The following is a 21,116-nucleotide window of genomic DNA, read 5'->3' as shown; positions in this document are numbered from 1 at the left end:
CTCTCAAACGATACGATTGGCAGACGAATCAAGGATATGTCATCTGACATTGAGAAAAGTGTGTGCGAACTGGTGAAAGATAAAACGTTTGCCTTACAAGCGGACGAATCAACAGATATTGGAGGGAAACCTCAGTTACTTGTGTTGATGCGTTTCATCGATGATAAGAAAATAACCGAGCAATTCTTGTGCTGCAAAGAACTAAGTCAAACAACAGGACAGGAAATATTTTCTACAGTGACAGAATATTTGGTAGAAATGGACTTAAATGGAAATTATGTGTAGGAATTTGCACAGATGGTTGTCCATCAATGGTGGGGTCAGTAAAGGGTTTTGTGTCTTTAGTGAAGAAGGAAAATCCATTTCTGATTACCACACATTGTTTCTTGCACCGTGAAGCTCTTGTTGCTAAACCACTTGGACAAGATTTAAAATTTGTTCTTGATAATGTCGTGAAAATGGTGAACTTTATTCAAAGTAGACCAAAGCAGTCAAGATTATTTTCCAGTCTTTGCGAAGAAATGGGATCTGCCCACGAAGGTCTTCTCCTCCACACGGAAGTTCGGTCATTGTCAAGAGGCAGAGCGTTATCCCGTGTGCATGAACTAAGAGAGGAAATTCTTCTTTTCTTTGCTCTGGAAGAGAAAACAGAATTCTGCGAATTACTGGCCGACGAAATTTGGAATGCAAAATTATGTTATTTGGCAGATATATTTGAGCATTTGAACAAGGTGAATTTAAGTATGCAAGGGAGAAATGAAAATATGTTAACATGCACTGATAAAATGCAGTCAATGAAAGAAAAAATCAAGGTTTGGAAAGACAGGTCAAGTGAAGGTAATATTGACATGTTTCAAAAGACTGCTGCAGCAAACAACACAGACATTGTTCCACTCATTACAGACCACCTTACAAGTCTAGAAAGGAGCATTGAAAAATACTTTTCAAATATATCTACTGAAAGTTATGATTGGCTGAGAAATCCATTGGTGCTCGATCCCTTACACAAGCCTCAACTTAGCACTCACGAAGAAGAGGAACTAATTGATATCCGAAATGACCGCATGCGGCCCGCCACACTACTACGTGCGGCCCGCGGCACGTCTCATATTTCAGTCTTACAGTTGGTCTTTTTACAGGAATGATTAAGCCAGCCAGCCCTTTGCATTTTAAAGTCATTATATAAAGATATAAAGATACTATTATATTTTTTGGGCGGTGACGTTCCTCTGTGGTATAGTAACTCCCAACCTCGTCAAGTGTGTGCGTGTGTGTGTGTGTCCGGCTCGCCGCCACCCGCCAACATTCTCTCTCTCTCTCTCTCTCTCTCTCTCTCTCTCTCTCTCTGTGTGTGTGTGTGTGTGTGTGTGTGTTATTGTTAAAAGTATTTTTCTTAATTAAAGTAAGTGATTGCAAACACAATGTCACCAGCAGGAACTTTACCATCTGCTTCAAGTTTTCTATCGTGTTTTGTAGTGAACGAATTATTCTCATATATTTTTACGTAAATCATGTGACCATTTCGTCTCGTGGACTGCGTTCCAAAGCCAGTGACTACAGGTGACGAGAATACACGTAGTCGTACGGGCCCTGCTCCGTAATATACACGTGTTAGACGTGACCATAACTCGTCATTCCTCCGTCTCACCGAGAATCGGCCTCCGACTCGAGTCCTGCTTTGTCCTTCGAGAGCGTCACAGCGTCAGATTTTGGCGCGACTCTTACTGCACATCATCTCATCATGATTTCCAAGAAGCGAACAGTTACTGAAGAACATCGTGTGATGCAGGAAAAGTGGAAAATATCTTTATTTTTTGCTGAAGTGAATGGAAAACCAACTTGTTTGATTTGCAACCAAATTATAGCGGTGTCAAAAGAATATAACATTCGGCGACATTACACAAGCACTCATGCTTCAAAGTATGATGTGTATAGTGGAAAACTTTGCGAAGAAAAAGTAAAGACGCTAGAACAGTCTCTCAAAAGGCAGCAGTCAGTGTATCAGCGTGTTCACGAAGCCAGCGACACTGCAGTACGGGCAAGTTATAGGATTGCACGGGAAATAGCTGCGTCATCGAAACCATTTTCAGAAGGGGACTTTATAAAGAAATGCACGACGACGGCCGCAGAAGATATTTGCCCCGAAAAACGTAGATCATTTGCAAACATAAGCCTTTCAAGAAATACAGTTGCAGAAAGAGTAAATGAACTGTCAGAAAATCTTAATAGTCAGCTCAAAGAAAAAGTTGCTAAATTTGTAGCATTTTCTGTAGCAATCGATGAAAGTACAGACATTACTGACATAGCTCAACTAGCAGCAGTGTTCATACGTGGTGTTGATGAAAATATGCAGGTAAGTGAAGAATTTGTGGAATTAGTACCAATGAAAGGAACAACAACAGGGGATGATATATTTGTGAGTTTGACTGGTGCACTTGATAGGATAGGTGTTGACTGGAAGAAAACTGTGAGTCTGACAACAGATGGAGCATCTCAAATGGTTGGTAGAAAGGCTGGCGTGACAGCAAAGTTAAAGGAAAAACTACTCACCCTGAATTCAGACCATCAAATTCACAGTGTTGATTGCATAATTGACAGGGATTAATTATTAATTATTGTATTGTTAGAAATACTGATTGAAAAGGAAGGAAAAAAAAACTCATTAATGTACCACCGGTGGTACATGTGGCGGTTACTGAAGGTACGAAATGTACCATCGGTGGTACATACGGCGGTAAACGTGTTAATCTAACCTAACCCAACCCAACCGCTTAACCCTATAAGGACCATTGGAACAATTATGAACCACTTCAAAAGCGTGCTTTTCCTTGGATGAAATTCCCTCGTAGAGGCGTGTCCGTCCGGCGGTACATTTTTGCACCACATCAGAAAACATCACTCACACGATATGTGGAAAAAAAGCTCTCGTTTCTGTGTAACAGCAGTTGACTCGTGACCACCAGAGGGGGAGGACGTAGTGACTGATCCTCCGTTTTCAACGATTTTTTTGGACGACTCATAGGTAAGCCAGGTCACTACAAAAATTATGATATATCCCATATATTCAGTAGAATGTGTTTATAATGTTGGCCTGACTTTGGATTATATTACTGTAATGTAAAAAGGTGTTTTTAAATGGTTCAAAAATGTACCAGTGGGTCATTCTGTTTCCTCAGATATGGACACGTCACAGTTCTATGGAGGCAGGTTTAAAGTTGATTGTGACACAAAGCAATTTGTATGCAACACAACAAAATGTAAACAAGCCTCTGAAGCTGGATAAAGATGAGTTGGAACAATTTCTAGGGACTGTCTTTCTTATGTCCTTGTTCAAAATATCTAACACTAGGCTTTATTGGAGTGGGGTGCTGGAATTCGATTCCGTATCCAAAGTTTTCAGTAGAAGGCGATGGGAAGAAATAAAAAGCTCTCTACATTTCAATGACAACACTCAGGCACCTGACAGGACTGGTCCCAATGCTGACAGGCTTTTCAAGGTTCGCCCAGTACTTGACCATTTGCAATCAAAATTTCGCAGCATCCCAATGCAACAAATGTGCTGCATTGATGAAATGATTGTTCCCTTGAAAGGAAATTCTTACCTAAAGCAGTACATCCCATCCAAACCACACAAATGGGGTTTCAAGGTATTTGCTTTGTGTGATACCTCTGGGATCTTGAATGACTTGCATGTTTATGATGGGCCCCTAAAGCCAGTCCAAGGTGAACCGGATCTGGGTCCATCATCCAATATAGTTCTGCAGTTGGCGCGCACAATCCCAGTAAATGCAAACCATTTGTTATACCATGACAATTGGTTCACATCTCCTAAACTAATGGCTCATTTAGCAACGAAGCAGATCTACTCTCTGGGTACTGTGAGACAAAACAGACTGAAAGGGATAGGAAATGTTCTGCCTACAGATAAGGAAATGTTGAAAAAGCAAAGGGGGTCTCATGTAGAGGTAAGCACAACTTACGATGGAGTAGAGTTACGTGCAATGAAATGGGTAGACAATCGTTGTGTGACTCTCCTCACAAGCTTTTCATCTGCTCAACCTTTGGGAACATGTAAGAGGAGGAGGCAGTAGACACCTGCCGAAACGATAATTACTCCCAGTGAGGTCTAAAACACTGTTCAGGGGGTGCTGTGAACTTATCATTAAACCCAGCTGTGACCTCACTGAACGTTTCCCTTTGTGTCTCACAACACAAGGGGGTAGTCACAGCCTGCCCTCTAAAGACAACTCTCTTCCTCCACACAAAACTACAAGCACCTAATAACACACACACCCTTCACTCCAAAAATTTTAAAATCATGGCGACTCCTACACCAGCCTCGGAGTCCCCATCTGGGGAGGGGACCATAAATGTCCCCAGGTCGGACTGCCTTTCCGTCGACGACCCTAAGTGTCTTGACACCCCCCTCAACTTTTTCTTCATTAACTTGTGCAACATTCGCGGTCTAAGATCTAATTTTCAATCTGTAGAACACCACCTCTCCTCTTCTAAACCTCATCTTCTTTTCCTCACTGAAACTCAGGTGTCTGAGGCAACTGACAGTAGCCCCTTTTCTGTTCCCTCCTACTTTCTCTATCCTCATTTTCGATCCAAAGCTGGATGCTGCGTTTACGTGCGCAACGACTTAACCTGCTCTCGTGCCCACGCTCTTGAATCTTCCGAGTTTTCCACCATCTGGCTACGACTACAGAGTCATTCTCATACTAAATTTATCTGTGCTGTATACCTCTCTCCTAACTCCTCTGACTATAAGAAATTCTTTGACTACTTAACTTCCAAAGTGGAGCACATTCTGACCCTCTTCCCTTTTGCAGAGATCTCCATTCTTGGAGACTTCAATGTTCACCACCAGCTTTGGCTTTCCTCTCCCTTCACTGACCATCCTGGTGAACTAGCCTACAACTTTGCTATCCTCCATGACCTAGAGCAATTGGTGCAACACCCTACTCGTATTCCTGACCGTCTTGGAGATACGCCCAACATTCTTGACCTTTTCCTGACCTCTAATCCTTCCGCTCATGCTGTCACCCTTTCTTCTCCGTTGGGCTCCTCCGATCACAATCTCATATCTTTATCTTGTCCTATCACTCCAATCCCTCCTCAGGATCCCCCTAAGCGAAGGTGCCTCTGGCGTTTTGCCTCTGCTAGTTGGGGGGACCTGAGGCGGTATTTTGCCGATTTTCCTTGGAATGACTACTGCTTCCGTGTCAGAGACCCGTCTTTATGTGCCGAGCGCATAACAGAGGTGATAGTGTCTGGCATGGAGGCGTACATTCCTCACTCTTTTTCTCGTCCTAAACCTTCTAAACCTTGGTTTAACACAGCTTGTTCTCGTGCTATACATGATAGAGAGGTGGCCCACAAAAGGTACTTAAGCCTTCCTTCACCAGAATCTCACGCACTTTATATTTCTGCCCGGAACCATGCCAAGTCTGTTCTCCAACTAGCCAAAAACTCCTTCATTAACAGAAAATGTCAAAACCTTTCAAGATCTAACTCCCCTCGTGATTTCTGGCATCTAGCCAAAAATATCTCCAATAACTTTGCTTCTTCTTCTTTCCCTCCTCTACTTCAACCAGATGGCACCACTGCTATCACATCTATTTCTAAAGCTGAACTCTTTGCTCAAACCTTTGCTAAAAACTCTACCTTGGACGATTCTGGGCTTGTTCCTCCCTCTCCTCCACCCTCTGACTACTTCATGCCTCGTATTAAAATTCTTCGTAATGATGTTTTCCATGCCCTCGCTGGCCTAAACCCTCGGAAGGCTTACGGACCTGATGGGGTCCCTCCTATTGTTCTCCGAAACTGTGCCTCCGTGCTTGCACCTTGCCTAGTCAAACTCTTTCAGCTCTGTCTGTCAACATCTACCTTTCCTTCTTGCTGGAAGTTTGCCTACATTCAACCTGTTCCTAAAAAGGGTGACCGCTCTAATCCCTCAAACTACCGTCCTATTGCTTTAATTTCCTGCTTATCTAAAGTTTTTGAATCTATCCTCAACAGGAAGATTCTTCAACATCTATCACTTGACAACCTTCTATCTGATCGCCAGTATGGGTTCCGTCAAGGCCGCTCTACTGGTGATCTTCTGGCTTTCCTTACTGAGTCTTGGTCATCCTCTTTTAGAGACTTTGGTGAAACTTTAGCTGTTGCCTTGGACATATCAAAAGCCTTTGATAGAGTCTGGCACAAAGCTTTGATTTCCAAACTACCCTCCTACGGTTTCTATCCTTCTCTCTGTAACTTCATCTCAAGTTTCCTTTCTGACCGTTCTATTGCTGCTGTGGTAGACGGTCACTGTTCTTCTCCTAAATCTATTAACAGTGGTGTTCCTCAGGGTTCTGTCCTGTCACCCACTCTCTTCTTATTATTCATTAATGATCTTCTAAACCAAACTTCTTGTCCTATCCACTCCTATGCTGATGATACCACCCTGCACTTTTCCACGTCTTTTCATAGACGTCCAACCCTTCAGGAGGTAAACATATCACGCAGGGAAGCCACAGAACGCCTGACTTTTGATCTTTCTAAAATTTCTGATTGGGGCAGAGCAAACTTGGTATTGTTCAATGCCTCAAAAACTCAATTCCTCCATCTATCAACTCGACACAATCTTCCAGACAACTATCCCCTCTTCTTCAATGACACTCAACTGTCCCCCTCTTCTACACTGAACATCCTCGGTCTGTCCTTTACTTATAATCTGAACTGGAAACTTCACATCTCATCTCTAGCTAAAACAGCTTCTATGAAGTTAGGTGTTCTGAGACGTCTCCGCCAGTTTTTCTCACCCCCCCAGCTGCTAACTCTGTACAAGGGCCTTATCCGTCCATGTATGGAGTATGCTTCACATGTCTGGGGGGGTTCCACTCATACTGCTGTTCTAGACAGGGTGGAATCAAAAGCTTTTCGTCTCATCAACTCCTCTCCTCTAACTGACTGTCTTCAGCCTCTCTCTCACCGCTGCAATGTTGCATCTCTAGCTGTCTTCTACCACTATTTTCATGCTAACTGCTCTTCTGATCTTGCTAACTGCATGCCTCCCCTCCTTCCGCGGCCTCGCTGCACAAGACTTTCTTCTTTCTCTCACTCCTATTCTGTCCACCTCTCTAACGCAAGAGTTAACCAGTATTCTCAATCATTCATCCCTTTCTCTGGTAAACTCTGGAACTCCTTGCCTGCTTCTGTATTTCCACCTTCCTATGACTTGAATTCCTTCAAGAGGGAGGTTTCAGGACACTTATCCACCAATTTTTGACCACTGCTTTGACCCTTTTAGGGACTGGCATTTCAGTGGGCATTTTTTTTTATTAGATTTTTGTTGCCCTTGGCCAGTATCCTTCCTACATAAAAAAAAAAAAAAAAAAAAAAATGACAAGAAAAGGAAGGAGATTGTTGAAATTCCTTGCCCCAAAATAGTCAAAACCTATAATGAGGAAATGGGAGGGGTTGATCTTCTGGATTCGTTGATTGCCTTATATAGAATCCACATAAGGTCTCACAAGTACTACCATAAACTTGTTTTCCACTTTGTTGATGTCACAATAGTAAATTCATGGCTTCTCTACAGGAGGGAGGCTAGTGCAATAGGGGTGTCAAAAAAATCGCAACTTCAGTTGCAGGCATTCAAGTTGAAGGTGGCATATTCTCTCCTACGCCAAAACAAAGACCCCCTGAAAAGACCCGGTGTGGGAAGACCACGCTCCAGCAGTCTTGAGACAGAGCACGAGGAAAAAAAAAAGAGAGGTCATGCAACAAAACCAATTCCAAGTGTTGACATCACAAAAGATGGAATTGGCCACTGGCCCAAGATTGTTGAGACGAAGGAAAGACCTCATTGCAAGCTACCAAATTGTAAAGGAAGGCCAAACACATATTTAGTGCCCTCTAAGGGGTGTGATGTTCCCTTGTGGCACACGATAATTACAAATCCTATCACTGGATTAAAAGAAATACAAATATTGACACTTTTATAGATTTTTAATTGATAATGGAATAAACCGAATAATAATAATAAAAAGAAAGGAATTCAGAAATACAAAATAAATGGTAGCGTATTCTTCAATTACATAATTCAGAAATACAAAATAAATGATAGCGTACTCTTCAGTTACATAATTCAGAAATACAAAATAAATGGTAGCGTATTCTTCAATTACATAAAAACTACGATGGAGATATTTTCGCGACTACTGAGTTGTGGGGGAGACCAGAGAATAAATAAATAAATAACAAATATATACCCAAAAAGTACGTATAGACCTGAGGACAGTCTCACACGGTGATCTCGAACCAGGTGGTTTCACTAGTCCCGTGGAGAAAACCAACAAAAAAGAACGAAAAAATGCGAATATCTATCCACTCAGAAAACCGTTTATCAACAGGAATATCTGAGGAGAATCCGAGAGGGTCTGAGGAGAATCCGAGAGAGACTGGCTTTGCTTGTGAGGAAATCGGCGGGAAACTAAGGATAAAGGTTTCCAATGGGGAAATTTATTAAGAGTTATAATTTTGTTTTTAGTGGGGGGGGGCGACTAGGTTGTGAGTTCAGGGATGAAAAATATGAATAATTAAGTTACTGTTTACTTTAAAGTTGTTACTTTAAGAAGTTTAATTCAATGGACTTTTGAAATCAATTGGGGAATTAGTCAATGTCTGGTATCTCTTCCTGGCTTGCGTAGCAACAGGGGTAACAGGACAGCGAAGCAAAGAAGACTTATTAGATTCGTCAACCTCATTGGCACGGCGTAATTATCTGGGATTTGTTTGAGCTGGTTTAAGACCTTACCATTATAGAATTAATTTTATCGTATTAAGGGCTCCCCATTCTCTGGGATTAGGTGAAAAATTCGCCTCTATAACCTGGCCAAGCAGGAGAAATTACGTTTATTCACGGGGTAAATTTGTTATAGAAGTGGTCAACACAGTGACGCTGAGAGGGGGGGGGGAAAAAGCAAGGACAAAAGGACACTGAGGAGGGGAAGGGGGGGGGGGTTAGTCACATGGTACTGAGATTCTGGTCATCCTCGCACATTACATGGGCCTTAGCCTAGGAAAAAAATAGAAATATACATAATTAATTTCCCAGCACTACACGAGCCTTTCATCCGTTCTAGAATTTTTCACCTCTTTTTTCTCCTTACCAAAAAAAAAAATAAAATAACACCTTCACATCCGAGTAATTAGAACCTCCCCTCACCACCACACAACCAAGCCAGGCTGACGAACTGCACGTGATCTCTGTCGGGAAATAATTCTGACATTCTCTCCCATACAATGGCTTGTGGGCCATATCACCACAATGTCCCTTGGAGACATAACTCGGCTCTTTCTCTCATCTCAAGGAAAAAGAAAAGAAATTCCACCCCAACCAGCCTCTTGACCTCCTGTGGTGTGAGGACTTAACCTTAAGTCACTCTGTCACTCTCTGAAACGAGATTCGGCCACCCCAGTACTCGGTTCCTTCCACTCGAACAGTCATTTACTCATCCACACATTCACTCACACCACGAGACACTACAGATGATTACGCGAAGCGCTCGCCACGTCCTGAAGTAAACCACCACAGTATGGCCCGAACGGGTTGTCGAGTGCAGTAGTAGTCTGCGAATTAAAGTGGTTCCTTATTCCTTCTCAAATTCTTACATCACCTCTCACATAGTACCCATACCCGTCATACCACGATTCATTACAACCAGTCCAGCCAGACCATGCAAAAGTAAGGGGGGGGACTCTATTTACCCCAAGCACTCTGCTCTTTTCTATACCGTTCTTCCAGCGACATTAACATTCCTCAATATAGCGTCTGGGACGGTTACGCACTCTAGGCGGTAACACTTCAGTTTCTATATCAGGTTGGAACACTGTGTCTTGAGCCGCAACTACGTACTCTTCCTCACTGTGAAACTGTTTGATCTTTTCTGCCGCTCTTTGCACCATCTTTCCCGAGAAAGGGTCTTTCACCACATAACCACCGCCTGCTCTTAAAACTCCCACCACCTTATATGGGTCGTCCCAACGAACACACAGTTTCTTACACACTCCTGACTCTGTAGTCTCTCGCTTCACCCACACCAACGCCCCAATGTCTACCTTCTGCTCCTTGCGTTTCCTGTTGGCCGCATTACGGTATTTCCGAGTCATTTTCTCGCGTGTTTCCCGGATCTGCCGGCGGACCACATCCACGTCTTGCTCGTCACCATCAACTGCGGGTAGCCTGGCACCCACAACTCGGGGCGCATGCCGGGAGAAAAACGCGAAGAAAGGTTGTTGGGCGATACTGGTATGGACGGCGGCATTCATAGCGGCCTGACACACAGGGAGTAGGCGAGGCCACCGTAGCGGGTAACCTCGGCACAAGGAAGCCAAGATGGATTTGAGCGTGCGATGGAGTCGTTCGGTGATGGCGTTCCCTTGCGGGTGGTAGGGAGTGGTGTAACAAAGGGTGATGAGGTGTTGCTGGCAGAATTGTTGGAAGATCTGGGAGGTGAACTCGCCCCCATTGTCCAGGACGATGGAGCGAGGAGTCCCGAAGTCGGTAATGTACTGCTGCAGCGCCTCTACAATTCCCTCTGATAGTTTGTTTTTGAGTGGATAGAACTTCACAAATCGGCTAAAGTGATCTACGATAGTCAACACATATCGGTAGCCACCACTGCCTGCAATTATATCCCTCAGGTCTATACACACCCCTCAGGCACATCTCCCCATTCATTCACTTATTTCAAGTCTCCACCTCTTTCGGTTAGTTGCGAAATAAATCCCACCGCTGCCACCAGTTTAGTGACCACGGAAAAAAAAAGAGATTTAAATAATAATATAAATAATAATAAAAAAGTTACCTTCAGTTAGTGCCCACGAGTGATGTTCCCTTGTGGCAGACGATAATTACAAATTCTATCACTGGATTAAAAGAAATACAAATATTGACACTTATATAGATTTTTAATGGATAATGGAATAATCCGAATAATAAAAAAAAAAAAAGGAATTCAGAAATACAAAAGAAAGGTAGTGTACTCTTCAGTTACATAAAAACTACGATGGAGATATCTTCACGACCACTGAATTGCGGGGGAGACCGGAGAATAAATAAATAAGTAAAAAATTATACCTAAAGGTATGTATAGACCTGAGGACAGTCTCACACGGTGAACTCGAACCAGGTGGTTGCACTAATTCACGTGGAGAGAACCAACAAAAAGAACGAAAAATATGAATATCTATCCACTCAGAACAATAGCGTATCACCAGGAATACAGTTTTAAGGTACAGTGACGCATGGTACAGTGGCTTATGGTGAAGGTAGACAAGGCCTTCCTGCACCATTATCACCATAGGGTACAGTGCTGTGGTATTGTAGCACTGAAATATTACGTACACGAAAAAAAAAACGATATATTTTTTTTTAAGTGAGGGCCAGTTAGGTTAAGTTTTTGGGGTACAGTTTTAATGTACAGTGACGCATGGTACAGTGGCATATGGTGCAGGTAGACAAGGCCTTCCTGCACCATTAGCACCATAGGGTACAGTGCTGTGGTATTGTAGCACTGAAATATTAAGCACACGAAAAAAAAAAAGATATATTTTTTTTTAAGTGAGGGCCAGTTAGGTTAAGTTTTTGGGGTACAGTTTTAATGTACAGTGACGCATGGTACAGTGGCTTATGGTGCAGGTAGACAAGGCCTTCCTGCACCATTAGCACCATAGAGTACAGTGCTGTGGTACTGTAGCACTGAAATATTAACCACACGAAAAAAAAAACGATATCTTTTTTTTCAAGTGAAGGCCAGTTAGGTTAAGTTTTTGTGGTACAGTTTCAAGGTACAGTGATGCATGGTACAGTGGCTTGTGGTGAAGGTAGACAAGGCCTTCCTGCACCATTAGCACCATACAGTACAGTGCTGTGGTACTGTAGCACAGAAATATTAAGAACACACACAAAAAAAAGATATTTTTTTTCAGGTGAGGGCCAGTTAGGTTGTTTTTGTGGTACAGTTTTAAGGTACAGTGACACATGGTACAGTGGCTTATGGTGAAGGTAGACAAGGCTTTCCTGCACCATTAGCACCATAGAGTACAGTGCTGTGGTACTGTAGCACTGAAATATTAAGCACACACACACAAAAAAAGATTTTTTTTTCAGGTGAGGGCCAGTTAGGTTGTTTTTGTGGTACAGTTTTAAGGTACAGTGACGCATGGTACAGTGGCTTATGGTGAAGGTAGACAAGGCCTTCCTGCACCATTAGCATCATAAAGTACAGTGCTGTGGTATTGTAGCACTGAAATATTAAGCACACGAAAAAAAAAACGATATATTTTTTTTTTAAGTGAGGGCCAGTTAGGTTAAGTTTTTGAGGTACAGTTTTTAATGTACAGTGATGCATGGTACAGTGGCTTATGGTGCAGGTAGACAAGGCCTTCCTGCACCATTAGCACCATAGAGTACAGTGCTGTGGTACTGTAGCACTGAAATATTAACCACACGAAAAAAAAAACATCTTTTTTTTCAAGTGAAGGCTAGTAAGGTTAAGTTTTTGTGATACAGTTTCAAGGTACAGTGATGCATGGTACCGTGGCTTGTGGTGAAGGTAGACAAGGTCTTCCTGCACCATTAGCACCATAGAGTACAGTGCTGTGGTACTGTAGCACAGAAATATTAAGCACACACACAAAAAAAAAAGATATTTTTTTTCAGGTGAGGGCCAGTTAGGTTGTTTTTGTGGTACAGTTTTAAGGTACAGTGACGCATGGTACAGTGGCTTATGGTGAAGGTAGACAAGTCCTTACTGCACCATTAGCACCATAGAGTACATTGCTGTGGTACTGTAGCACTGGAATATTAAGCACACACAAAAAAAAAAGAATTTTTTTTCAGGTGAGGGCCAGTTAGGTTGTTTTTGTGGTACAGTTTTAAGGTACAGTGACGCATGGTACAGTGGCTTATGGTGAAGGTAGACAAGGCATCCCTGCACCATTAGCACCATAGGGTACAGTGCTGTGGTACTGTAGCAGTGAAATATTAAGCACACGAAAAAAAAACGATATATTTTTTTTTAAGTGAGGGCCAGTTAGGTTAAGATTTTGGGGTACAGTTTTAATGTACAGTGACGCATGGTACAGTGGCTTATGGTGCAGGTAGACAAGGCCTTCCTGCACCATTAGCACCATAGATTACAGTGCTGTGGTACTGTAGCACTGAAATATTAACCACACGAAAAAAAAAACGATATCTTTTTTTTCCAAGTGAAGGCTAGTTAGGTTAAGTTTTTGTGATACAGTTTCAAGGTACAGTGATGCATGGTACAGTGGCTTGTAGTGAAGGTAGACAAGTCCTTCCTGCACCATTAGCACCATAGAGTACAGTGCTGTGGTACTGTAGCACTGAAATATTAAGCACACACAAAAAAAAAAGATAATTTTTTTTCAGGTGAGGGCCAGTTAGGTTGTTTTTGTGGTACACTTTTAAGGTACAGTGACGCATGGTACAGTGGCTTATGGTGAAGGTAGACAAGGCCTTCCTGCACCATTAGCACCATAGGGTACAGTGCTGTGGTATTGTAGCACTGAAATATTAAGCACACGAAAAAAAAAAACGATATTTTTTTTTAAGTGAGGGCCAGTTAGGTTAAGTTTTTGTGGTACAGTTTTAAGTTACAGTGACGCATGGTACAGTGGCTTATGGTGCAGGTAGAGAAGGCCTTCCTGCACCATTAGCACCATAGATGACAGTGCTGTGGTACTGTAGCACTGAAATATTAACCACACGAAAAAAAAACGATATTTTTTTTTTCCAAGTGAAGGCTAGTTAGGTTAAGTTTTTGTGATACAGTTTTAGGGTACAGTGATGCATGGTACAGTGGCTTGTGGTGAAGGTAGACAAGTCCTTCCTGCACCATTAGCACCATAGAGTACAGTGCTGTGGTACTGTAGCACTGAAATATTAAGCACACACACAAAAAAAAAAGATAATTTTTTTCAGGTGAGGGCCAGTTAGGTTGTTTTTGTGGTACAGTTTTAAGGTACAGTGATGCATGGTACAGTGGCTTATGGTGAAGGTAGACAAGGCCTTCGTGCACCATTAGCACCATAGGATACAGTGCTGTGGTATTGTAGCAGTGAAATATTAAGCACACGAAAAAAAAAAACGATATATTTTTTTTTTAAGTGAGGGCCAGTTAGGTTAAGTTTTTGTGGTACAGTTTTAAGGTACAGTGACGCATGGTACAGTGGCTTATGGTGCAGGTAGACAAGGCTTTCCTGCACCATTAGCACCATAGAGTACAGTGCTGTGGTACTGTAGCACTGAAATATTAACCACACGAAAAAAAAACGATATCTTTTTTTTCAAGTGAAGGCTAGTTAGGTTAAGTTTTTGTGGTACAGTTTCAAGGTACAGTGATGCATGGTACAGTGGCTTGTGGTGAAGGTAGACAAGGCCTTCCTGCACCATTAGCACCATAGAGTACAGTGCTGTGGTACTGTAGCACAGAAATATTAAGAACACACACAAAAAAAAGATATTTTTTTTCAGGTGAGGGCCAGTTAGGTTCTTTTTTGTGGTACAGTTTTAAGGTACAGTGACACATGGTACAGTGGCTTATGGTGAAGGTAGACAAGGCTTTCCTGCACCATTAGCACCATAGGGTACAGTGCTGTGGTATTGTAGCACTGAAATATTAAGCACACGAAAAAAAAAACGATATTTTTTTTTAAGTGAGGGCCAGTTAGGTTAAGTTTTTGTGGTACAGTTTTAAGTTACAGTGACGCATGGTACAGTGGCTTATGGTGCAGGTAGAGAAGGCCTTCCTGCACCATTAGCACCATAGATGACAGTGCTGTGGTACTGTAGCACTGAAATATTAACCACACGAAAAAAAAAACGATATTTTTTTTTTCCAAGTGAAGGCCAGTTAGGTTAAGTTTTTGTGATACAGTTTTAGGGTACAGTGATGCATGGTACAGTGGCTTGTGGTGAAGGTAGACAAGTCCTTCCTGCACCATTAGCACCATAGAGTACAGTGCTGTGGTACTGTAGCACTGAAATATTAAGCACACACACAAAAAAAAAAGATAATTTTTTTCAGGTGAGGGCCAGTTAGGTTGTTTTTGTGGTACAGTTTTAAGGTACAGTGACGCATGGTACAGTGGCTTATGGTGAAGGTAGACAAGGCCTTCCTGCACCATTATCACCATAGGGTACAGTGCTGTGGTATTGTAGCAGTGAAATATTAAGCACACGAAAAAAAAAAAACGATATATTTTTTTTTAAGTGAGGGCCAGTTAGGTTAAGTTTTTGGGGTACAGTTTTAAGGTACAGTGACGCATGGTACAGTGGCTTATGGTGCAGGTAGACAAGGCCTTCCTGCACCATTAGCACCATAGATTACAGTGCTGTGATACTGTAGCACTGAAATATTAACCACACGAAAAAAAAACGATATCTTTTTTTTCCAAGTGAAGGCTAGTTAGGTTAAGTTTTTGTGATACAGTTTCGAGGGACAGTGATGCATGGTACAGTGGCTTGTGGTGAAGGTAGACAAGTCCTTCCTGCACCATAAGCACCATAGAGTACAGTGCTGTGGTACTGTAGCACTGAAATATTAAGCACACACACAAAAAAAAGATATTTTTTTCAGGTGAGGGCCAGTTAGGTTGTTTTTGTGGTACAGTTTTAAGATACAGTGACGCATGGTACAGTGGCTTATGGTAAAGGTAGACAAGGCCTTCCTGCACCATTATCACCATAGAGTACAGTGCTGTGGTATTGTAGCACTAAAATATTACGTACACGAAAAAAAAACGATATATATTTTTTTAAGTGAGGGAGAGTTAGGTTAAGTTTTTTGGGTACAGTTTTAATGTACAGTGACGCATGGTACAGTGGCTTATGGTGCAGGTAGACAAGGCCTTCCTGCACCATTAGCACCATAGGGTACAGTGCTGTGGTATTGTAGCACTGAAATATAAAGCACACGAAAAAAAAAACGATACATTTTTTTTTAAGTGAGGGCCAGTTAGGTTAAGTTTTTGTGGTACAGTTTTAAGGTACAGTGACGCATGGTACAGTGGCTTATGGTGCAGGTAGACAAGGCCTTCCTGCACCATTAGCACCATAGAGTACAGTGCTGTGGTACTGTAGCACTGAAATATTAACCACACGAAAAAAAAAACGATATCTTTTTTTTCAAGTGAAGGCCAGTTAGGTTAAGTTTTTGTGGTACAGTTTCAAGGTACAGTGATGCATGGTACAGTGGCTTGTGGTGAAGGTAGACAAGGCCTTCCTGCACCATTAGCACCATAGAGTACAGTGCTGTGGTACTGTAGCACAGAAATATTAAGAACACACACAAAAAAAAGATATTTTTTTTCAGGTGAGGGCCAGTTAGGTTCTTTTTTGTGGTACAGTTTTAAGGTACAGTGACATGGTACAGTGGCTTATGGTGAAGGTAGACAAGGCTTTCCTGCACCATTAGCACCATAGAGTACAGTGCTGTGGTACTGTAGCACTGAAATATTAAGCACACACACACAAAAAAAGATTTTTTTTTCAGGTGAGAGCCAGTTAGGTTGTTTTTGTGGTACAGTTTTAAGGTACAGTGACGCATGGTACAGTGGCTTATGGTGAAGGTAGACAAGGCCTTCCTGCACTATTAGCATCATAAAGTACAGTGCTGTGGTATTGTAGCACTGAAATATTAAGCACACGAAAAAAAAAACGATATATTTTTTTTTTAAGTGAGGGCCAGTTAGGTTAAGTTTTTGAGGTACAGTTTTAATGTACAGTGATGCATGGTACAGTGGCTTATGGTGCAGGTAGACAAGGGCTTCCTGCACCATTAGCACCATAGAGTACAGTGCTGTGGTACTGTAGCACTGAAATATTAACCACACGAAAAAAAAAAACATCTTTTTTTTCAAGTGAAGGCTAGTAAGGTTAAGTTTTTGTGATACAGTTTCAAGGTACAGTGATGCATGGTACCGTGGCTTGTGGTGAAGGTAGACAAGGTCTTCCTGCACCATTAGCACTATAGAGTACAGTGCTGTGGTACTGTAGCACAGAAATATTAAGCACACACACAAAAAAAAAAAGATATTTTTTTTCAGGTGAGGGCCAGTTAGGTTGTTTTTGTGGTACAGTTTTAAGGTACAGTGACGCATGGTACAGTGGCTTATGGTGAAGGTAGACAAGTCCTTACTGCACCATTAGCACCATAGAGTACATTGCTGTGGTACTGTAGCACTGGAATATTAAGCACACACAAAAAAAAAAGATAATTTTTTTCAGGTGAGGGCCAGTTAGGTTGTTTTTGTGGTACAGTTTTAAGGTACAGTGACGCATGGTACAGTGGCTTATGGTGAAGGTAGACAAGGCATCCCTGCACCATTAGCACCATAGGGTACAGTGCTGTGGTACTGTAGCACTGAAATATTAAGCACACGAAAAAAAAAAAACGATATATTTTTTTTTAAGTGAGGGCCAGTTAGGTTAAGATTTTGGGGTACAGTTTTAATGTACAGTGACGCATGGTACAGTGGCTTATGGTGCAGGTAGACAAGGCCTTCCTGCACCATTAGCACCATAGATTACAGTGCTGTGGTACTGTAGCACTGAAATATTAACCACACGAAAAAAAAAACGATATCTTTTTTTTCCAAGTGAAGGCTAGTTAGGTTAAGTTTTTGTGATACAGTTTCAAGGTACAGTGATGCATGGTACAGTGGCTTGTGGTGAAGGTAGACAAGTCCTTCCTGCACCATTAGCACCATAGAGTACAGTGCTGTGGTACTGTAGCACTGAAATATTAAGCACACACAAAAAAAAAGATAATTTTTTTCAGGTGAGGGCCAGTTAGGTTGTTTTTGTGGTACAGTTTTAAGGTACAGTGACGCATGGTACAGTGGCTTATGGTGAAGGTAGACAAGGCCTTCCTGCACCATTAGCACCATAGGGTACAGTGCTGTGGTATTGTAGCAGTGAAATATTAAGCACACGAAAAAAAAACGAGATATTTTTTTTTAAGTGAGGGCCAGTTAGGTTAAGTTTTTTGGGTACAGTTTTAAGGTACAGTGACGCATGGTACAGTGGCTTATGGTGCAGGTAGACAAGGCCTTCCTGCACCATTAGCACCATAGATTACAGTGCTGTGATACTGTAGCACTGAAATATTAACCACACGAAAAAAAAACGATATCTTTTTTTTCCAAGTGAAGGCTAGTTAGGTTAAGTTTTTGTGATATAGTTTCAAGGGACAGTGATGCATGGTACAGTGGCTTGTGGTGAAGGTAGACAAGTCCTTCCTGCACCATATGCACCATAGAGTACAGTGCTGTGGTACTGTAGCACTGAAATATTAAGCACACACACAAAAAAAAGATATTTTTTTCAGGTTAGGGCCAGTTAGGTTGTTTTTGTGGTACAGTTTTAAGATACAGTGACGCATGGTACAGTGGCTTATGGTGAAGGTAGACAAGGCCTTCCTGCACCATTATCACCATAGGGTACAGTGCTGTGGTATTGTAGCACTGAAATATTACGTACACGAAAAAAAGATATATATTTTTTTAAGTGAGGGCCAGTTAGGTTAAGTTTTTGGGGTACAGTTTTAATGTACAGTGACGCATGGTACAGTGGCTTATGGTGCAGGTAGACAAGGCCTTCCTGCACCATTAGCACCATAGGGTACAGTGCTTTGGTATTGTAGCACTGAAATATTAAGCACACGAAAAAAAAAAACGATATATTTTTTTTTAAGTGAGGGCCAGTTAGGTTAAGTTTTTGGGGTACAGTTTTAATGTACAGTTACGCATGGTACAGTGGCTTATGGTGCAGGTAGACAAGGCCTTCCTGCACCATTAGCACCATAGAGTACAGTGCTGTGGTACTGTAGCACTGAAATATTAACCACACGAGAAAAAAAACGATATCTTTTTTTTCAAGTGAAGGCCAGTTAGGTTAAGTTTTTGTGGTACAGTTTCAAGGTACAGTGATGCATGGTACAGTGGCTTGTGGTGAAGGTAGAGAAGGCCTTCCTGCAACACAATGAATGTAAAAATTCATTTCTGAAATAAATTGGTTTTCCAAGGTCAAAATGACCAATGGTCCATTTTTGAACCAATACATTAATATATTATAGAAATGTGTTTTGTAGAAACTTAAGGTTTACTTTCAATGAAGTTCGATACAATCAATTGATTTTACTCATTATCAAATTTTTCCTACACGTAGATATAAATTTGGTCCTTAAAGGGTTAACCTAAGCTAACCTAACCCAACCGCTTAACCTAACCTAACCTAACCCATCCGCTTATCCTAACCTAACCTAACCCAACCGCTTACCCTAACCTAACCTAACCCAACCGCTTAACCTAACCTAACCTAACCCAACCACTTAACCTAACCTAATCTAACCCAACCACTTAACCTAACCTAACCTAACCCAACCGCTTAACCTAACCTAACCTAACCGAACCGCTTAACCTAACCTAACCTAACCTAACCGCTTAACCTAACCTAAGTTAACCTAACCTAACCTAACCTAACCTAACCTAACTTAACCTAACCTAACCTAACCTAACCTAACCTAACTTAACCTAACCTAACCTAACCTAACCTAACCTAACCTAACCTAACCTAACCTAACTTAACCTAACCTAACCTAACCTAACCTAACCTAACGATACCGATAACGATAACGATAACGATAACGATAACGATGACGATGACGATATCGATAACGATAACGATAACGATAACGATACCGATAACGATAACGATAACAATAACGATAACGATACTGATAATGATAACGATAACGATACCGATACCGATAACAATAACGATAACTATACCGTTATAGTTATCGTTATCGTTATTAATTAATTAATTAATTAATTAAAATTAATTAATTAATTAATTAATTAAAATTAATTAATTAATTAATTAATAATTAATTAATTAATTAATTAATTAATTAATAATTAATTATTTAATTAATAAATAAATAAATAATTAATTAATCAATTAATTAATTAATTAATAATTAATTAATTAATTAATAATTAATTAATTAATTAATTGATTTATTAATTATTAAATAATTAATTAATTAATTAATTAATTAATTATTAAATAATTAATTAATTAATTAATTTATTAATTAATTAATTTTAATTAATTAATTAATTAATTAATTAATTATTAATTAATTAATTAATTAATTAATTAATTAATTTTTAATGAATTAATTAATTAATTAATTATTTAATAAATTAATTAAAATTAATTAATTAATTATTTAATTATTAATTAATTAATTAATTAATTATTAATTATTTAATTAATTAATAATTAATTAATTAATTAATTAATTATTAATTAATTAATTAATTAATTAATTAATTAATTAATTAATAATTAATAATTTAATTAATTAATAAATTAATTAATTAAATTAATAAATAAAAAAATTAATAAATTATTTAATTAATAATTAATTAATTAATTAATTAATCATTAATTAATTAATTATTAATCAATTAATTAATTAATTAATTAATTATTTGTTAATTAATTAATTAAAATTAATTAATTAATTAATTAATTAATTAATTAATTATTAATTAATTAATTAATTAATTAATAATTAATTAATTAATTAATTAATTAATTAATTAATAATTAATTAATTAATAATTAATTAATTAATTATTTATTTATTAATTAAATAATTAATTAATTAATTTATTTATTAATTTAATTAATTAATTTAATAATTAATTAATTAAATTAATAATTAATTAATTAATTAATTAATAATTAATTAATTAATTAAATAATTAATTATTAATTAATTAATTAATTAATTAATTAATTAATTAATTATTAATTAATTAATTAATTAATTAATTAATTAATTAATTAATTAACCTAACCTAACCTAACCTAACCTAACCTAACCTAACCTAACTTAACCTAACCTAACCTAACCTAACCTAACCTAACCTAACCTAACCTAACCTAACCTAACCTAACCTAACCTAACCTAACCTAACCTAACCTAACCTAATTAATTAATTAATTAATTAATTAATTA

At 39.5% G+C, this 21,116-nt stretch overlaps 1 protein-coding gene across 1 annotated transcript in view; it reads left to right on the top strand.

The window, feature by feature from the left end:
- The window catches only part of LOC135101681 (uncharacterized), a 6,009-nt gene extending 1,934 nt beyond the window's left edge, over positions 1-4,075 (top strand). The window contains exons 4-7 of the mRNA XM_064006006.1: positions 2,196-2,353; positions 3,177-3,289; positions 3,467-3,878; positions 4,043-4,075. Coding sequence (XP_063862076.1) covers positions 2,196-2,353; positions 3,177-3,289; positions 3,467-3,878; positions 4,043-4,075 — 716 coding nt within the window. The remainder of the gene's footprint in view (positions 1-2,195; positions 2,354-3,176; positions 3,290-3,466; positions 3,879-4,042) is intronic.
- Positions 4,076-21,116: the final 17,041 nt, after the last annotated feature.

The sequence above is a fragment of the Scylla paramamosain genome, chromosome 6 (genome assembly GCF_035594125.1).
Source record: "Scylla paramamosain isolate STU-SP2022 chromosome 6, ASM3559412v1, whole genome shotgun sequence".
NCBI classification, from domain to species: domain Eukaryota; kingdom Metazoa; phylum Arthropoda; class Malacostraca; order Decapoda; family Portunidae; genus Scylla; species Scylla paramamosain.
The sequence above is the reverse complement of the archived record's forward strand: the minus strand, read 5'-3'. Positions and strand labels throughout refer to the sequence as shown.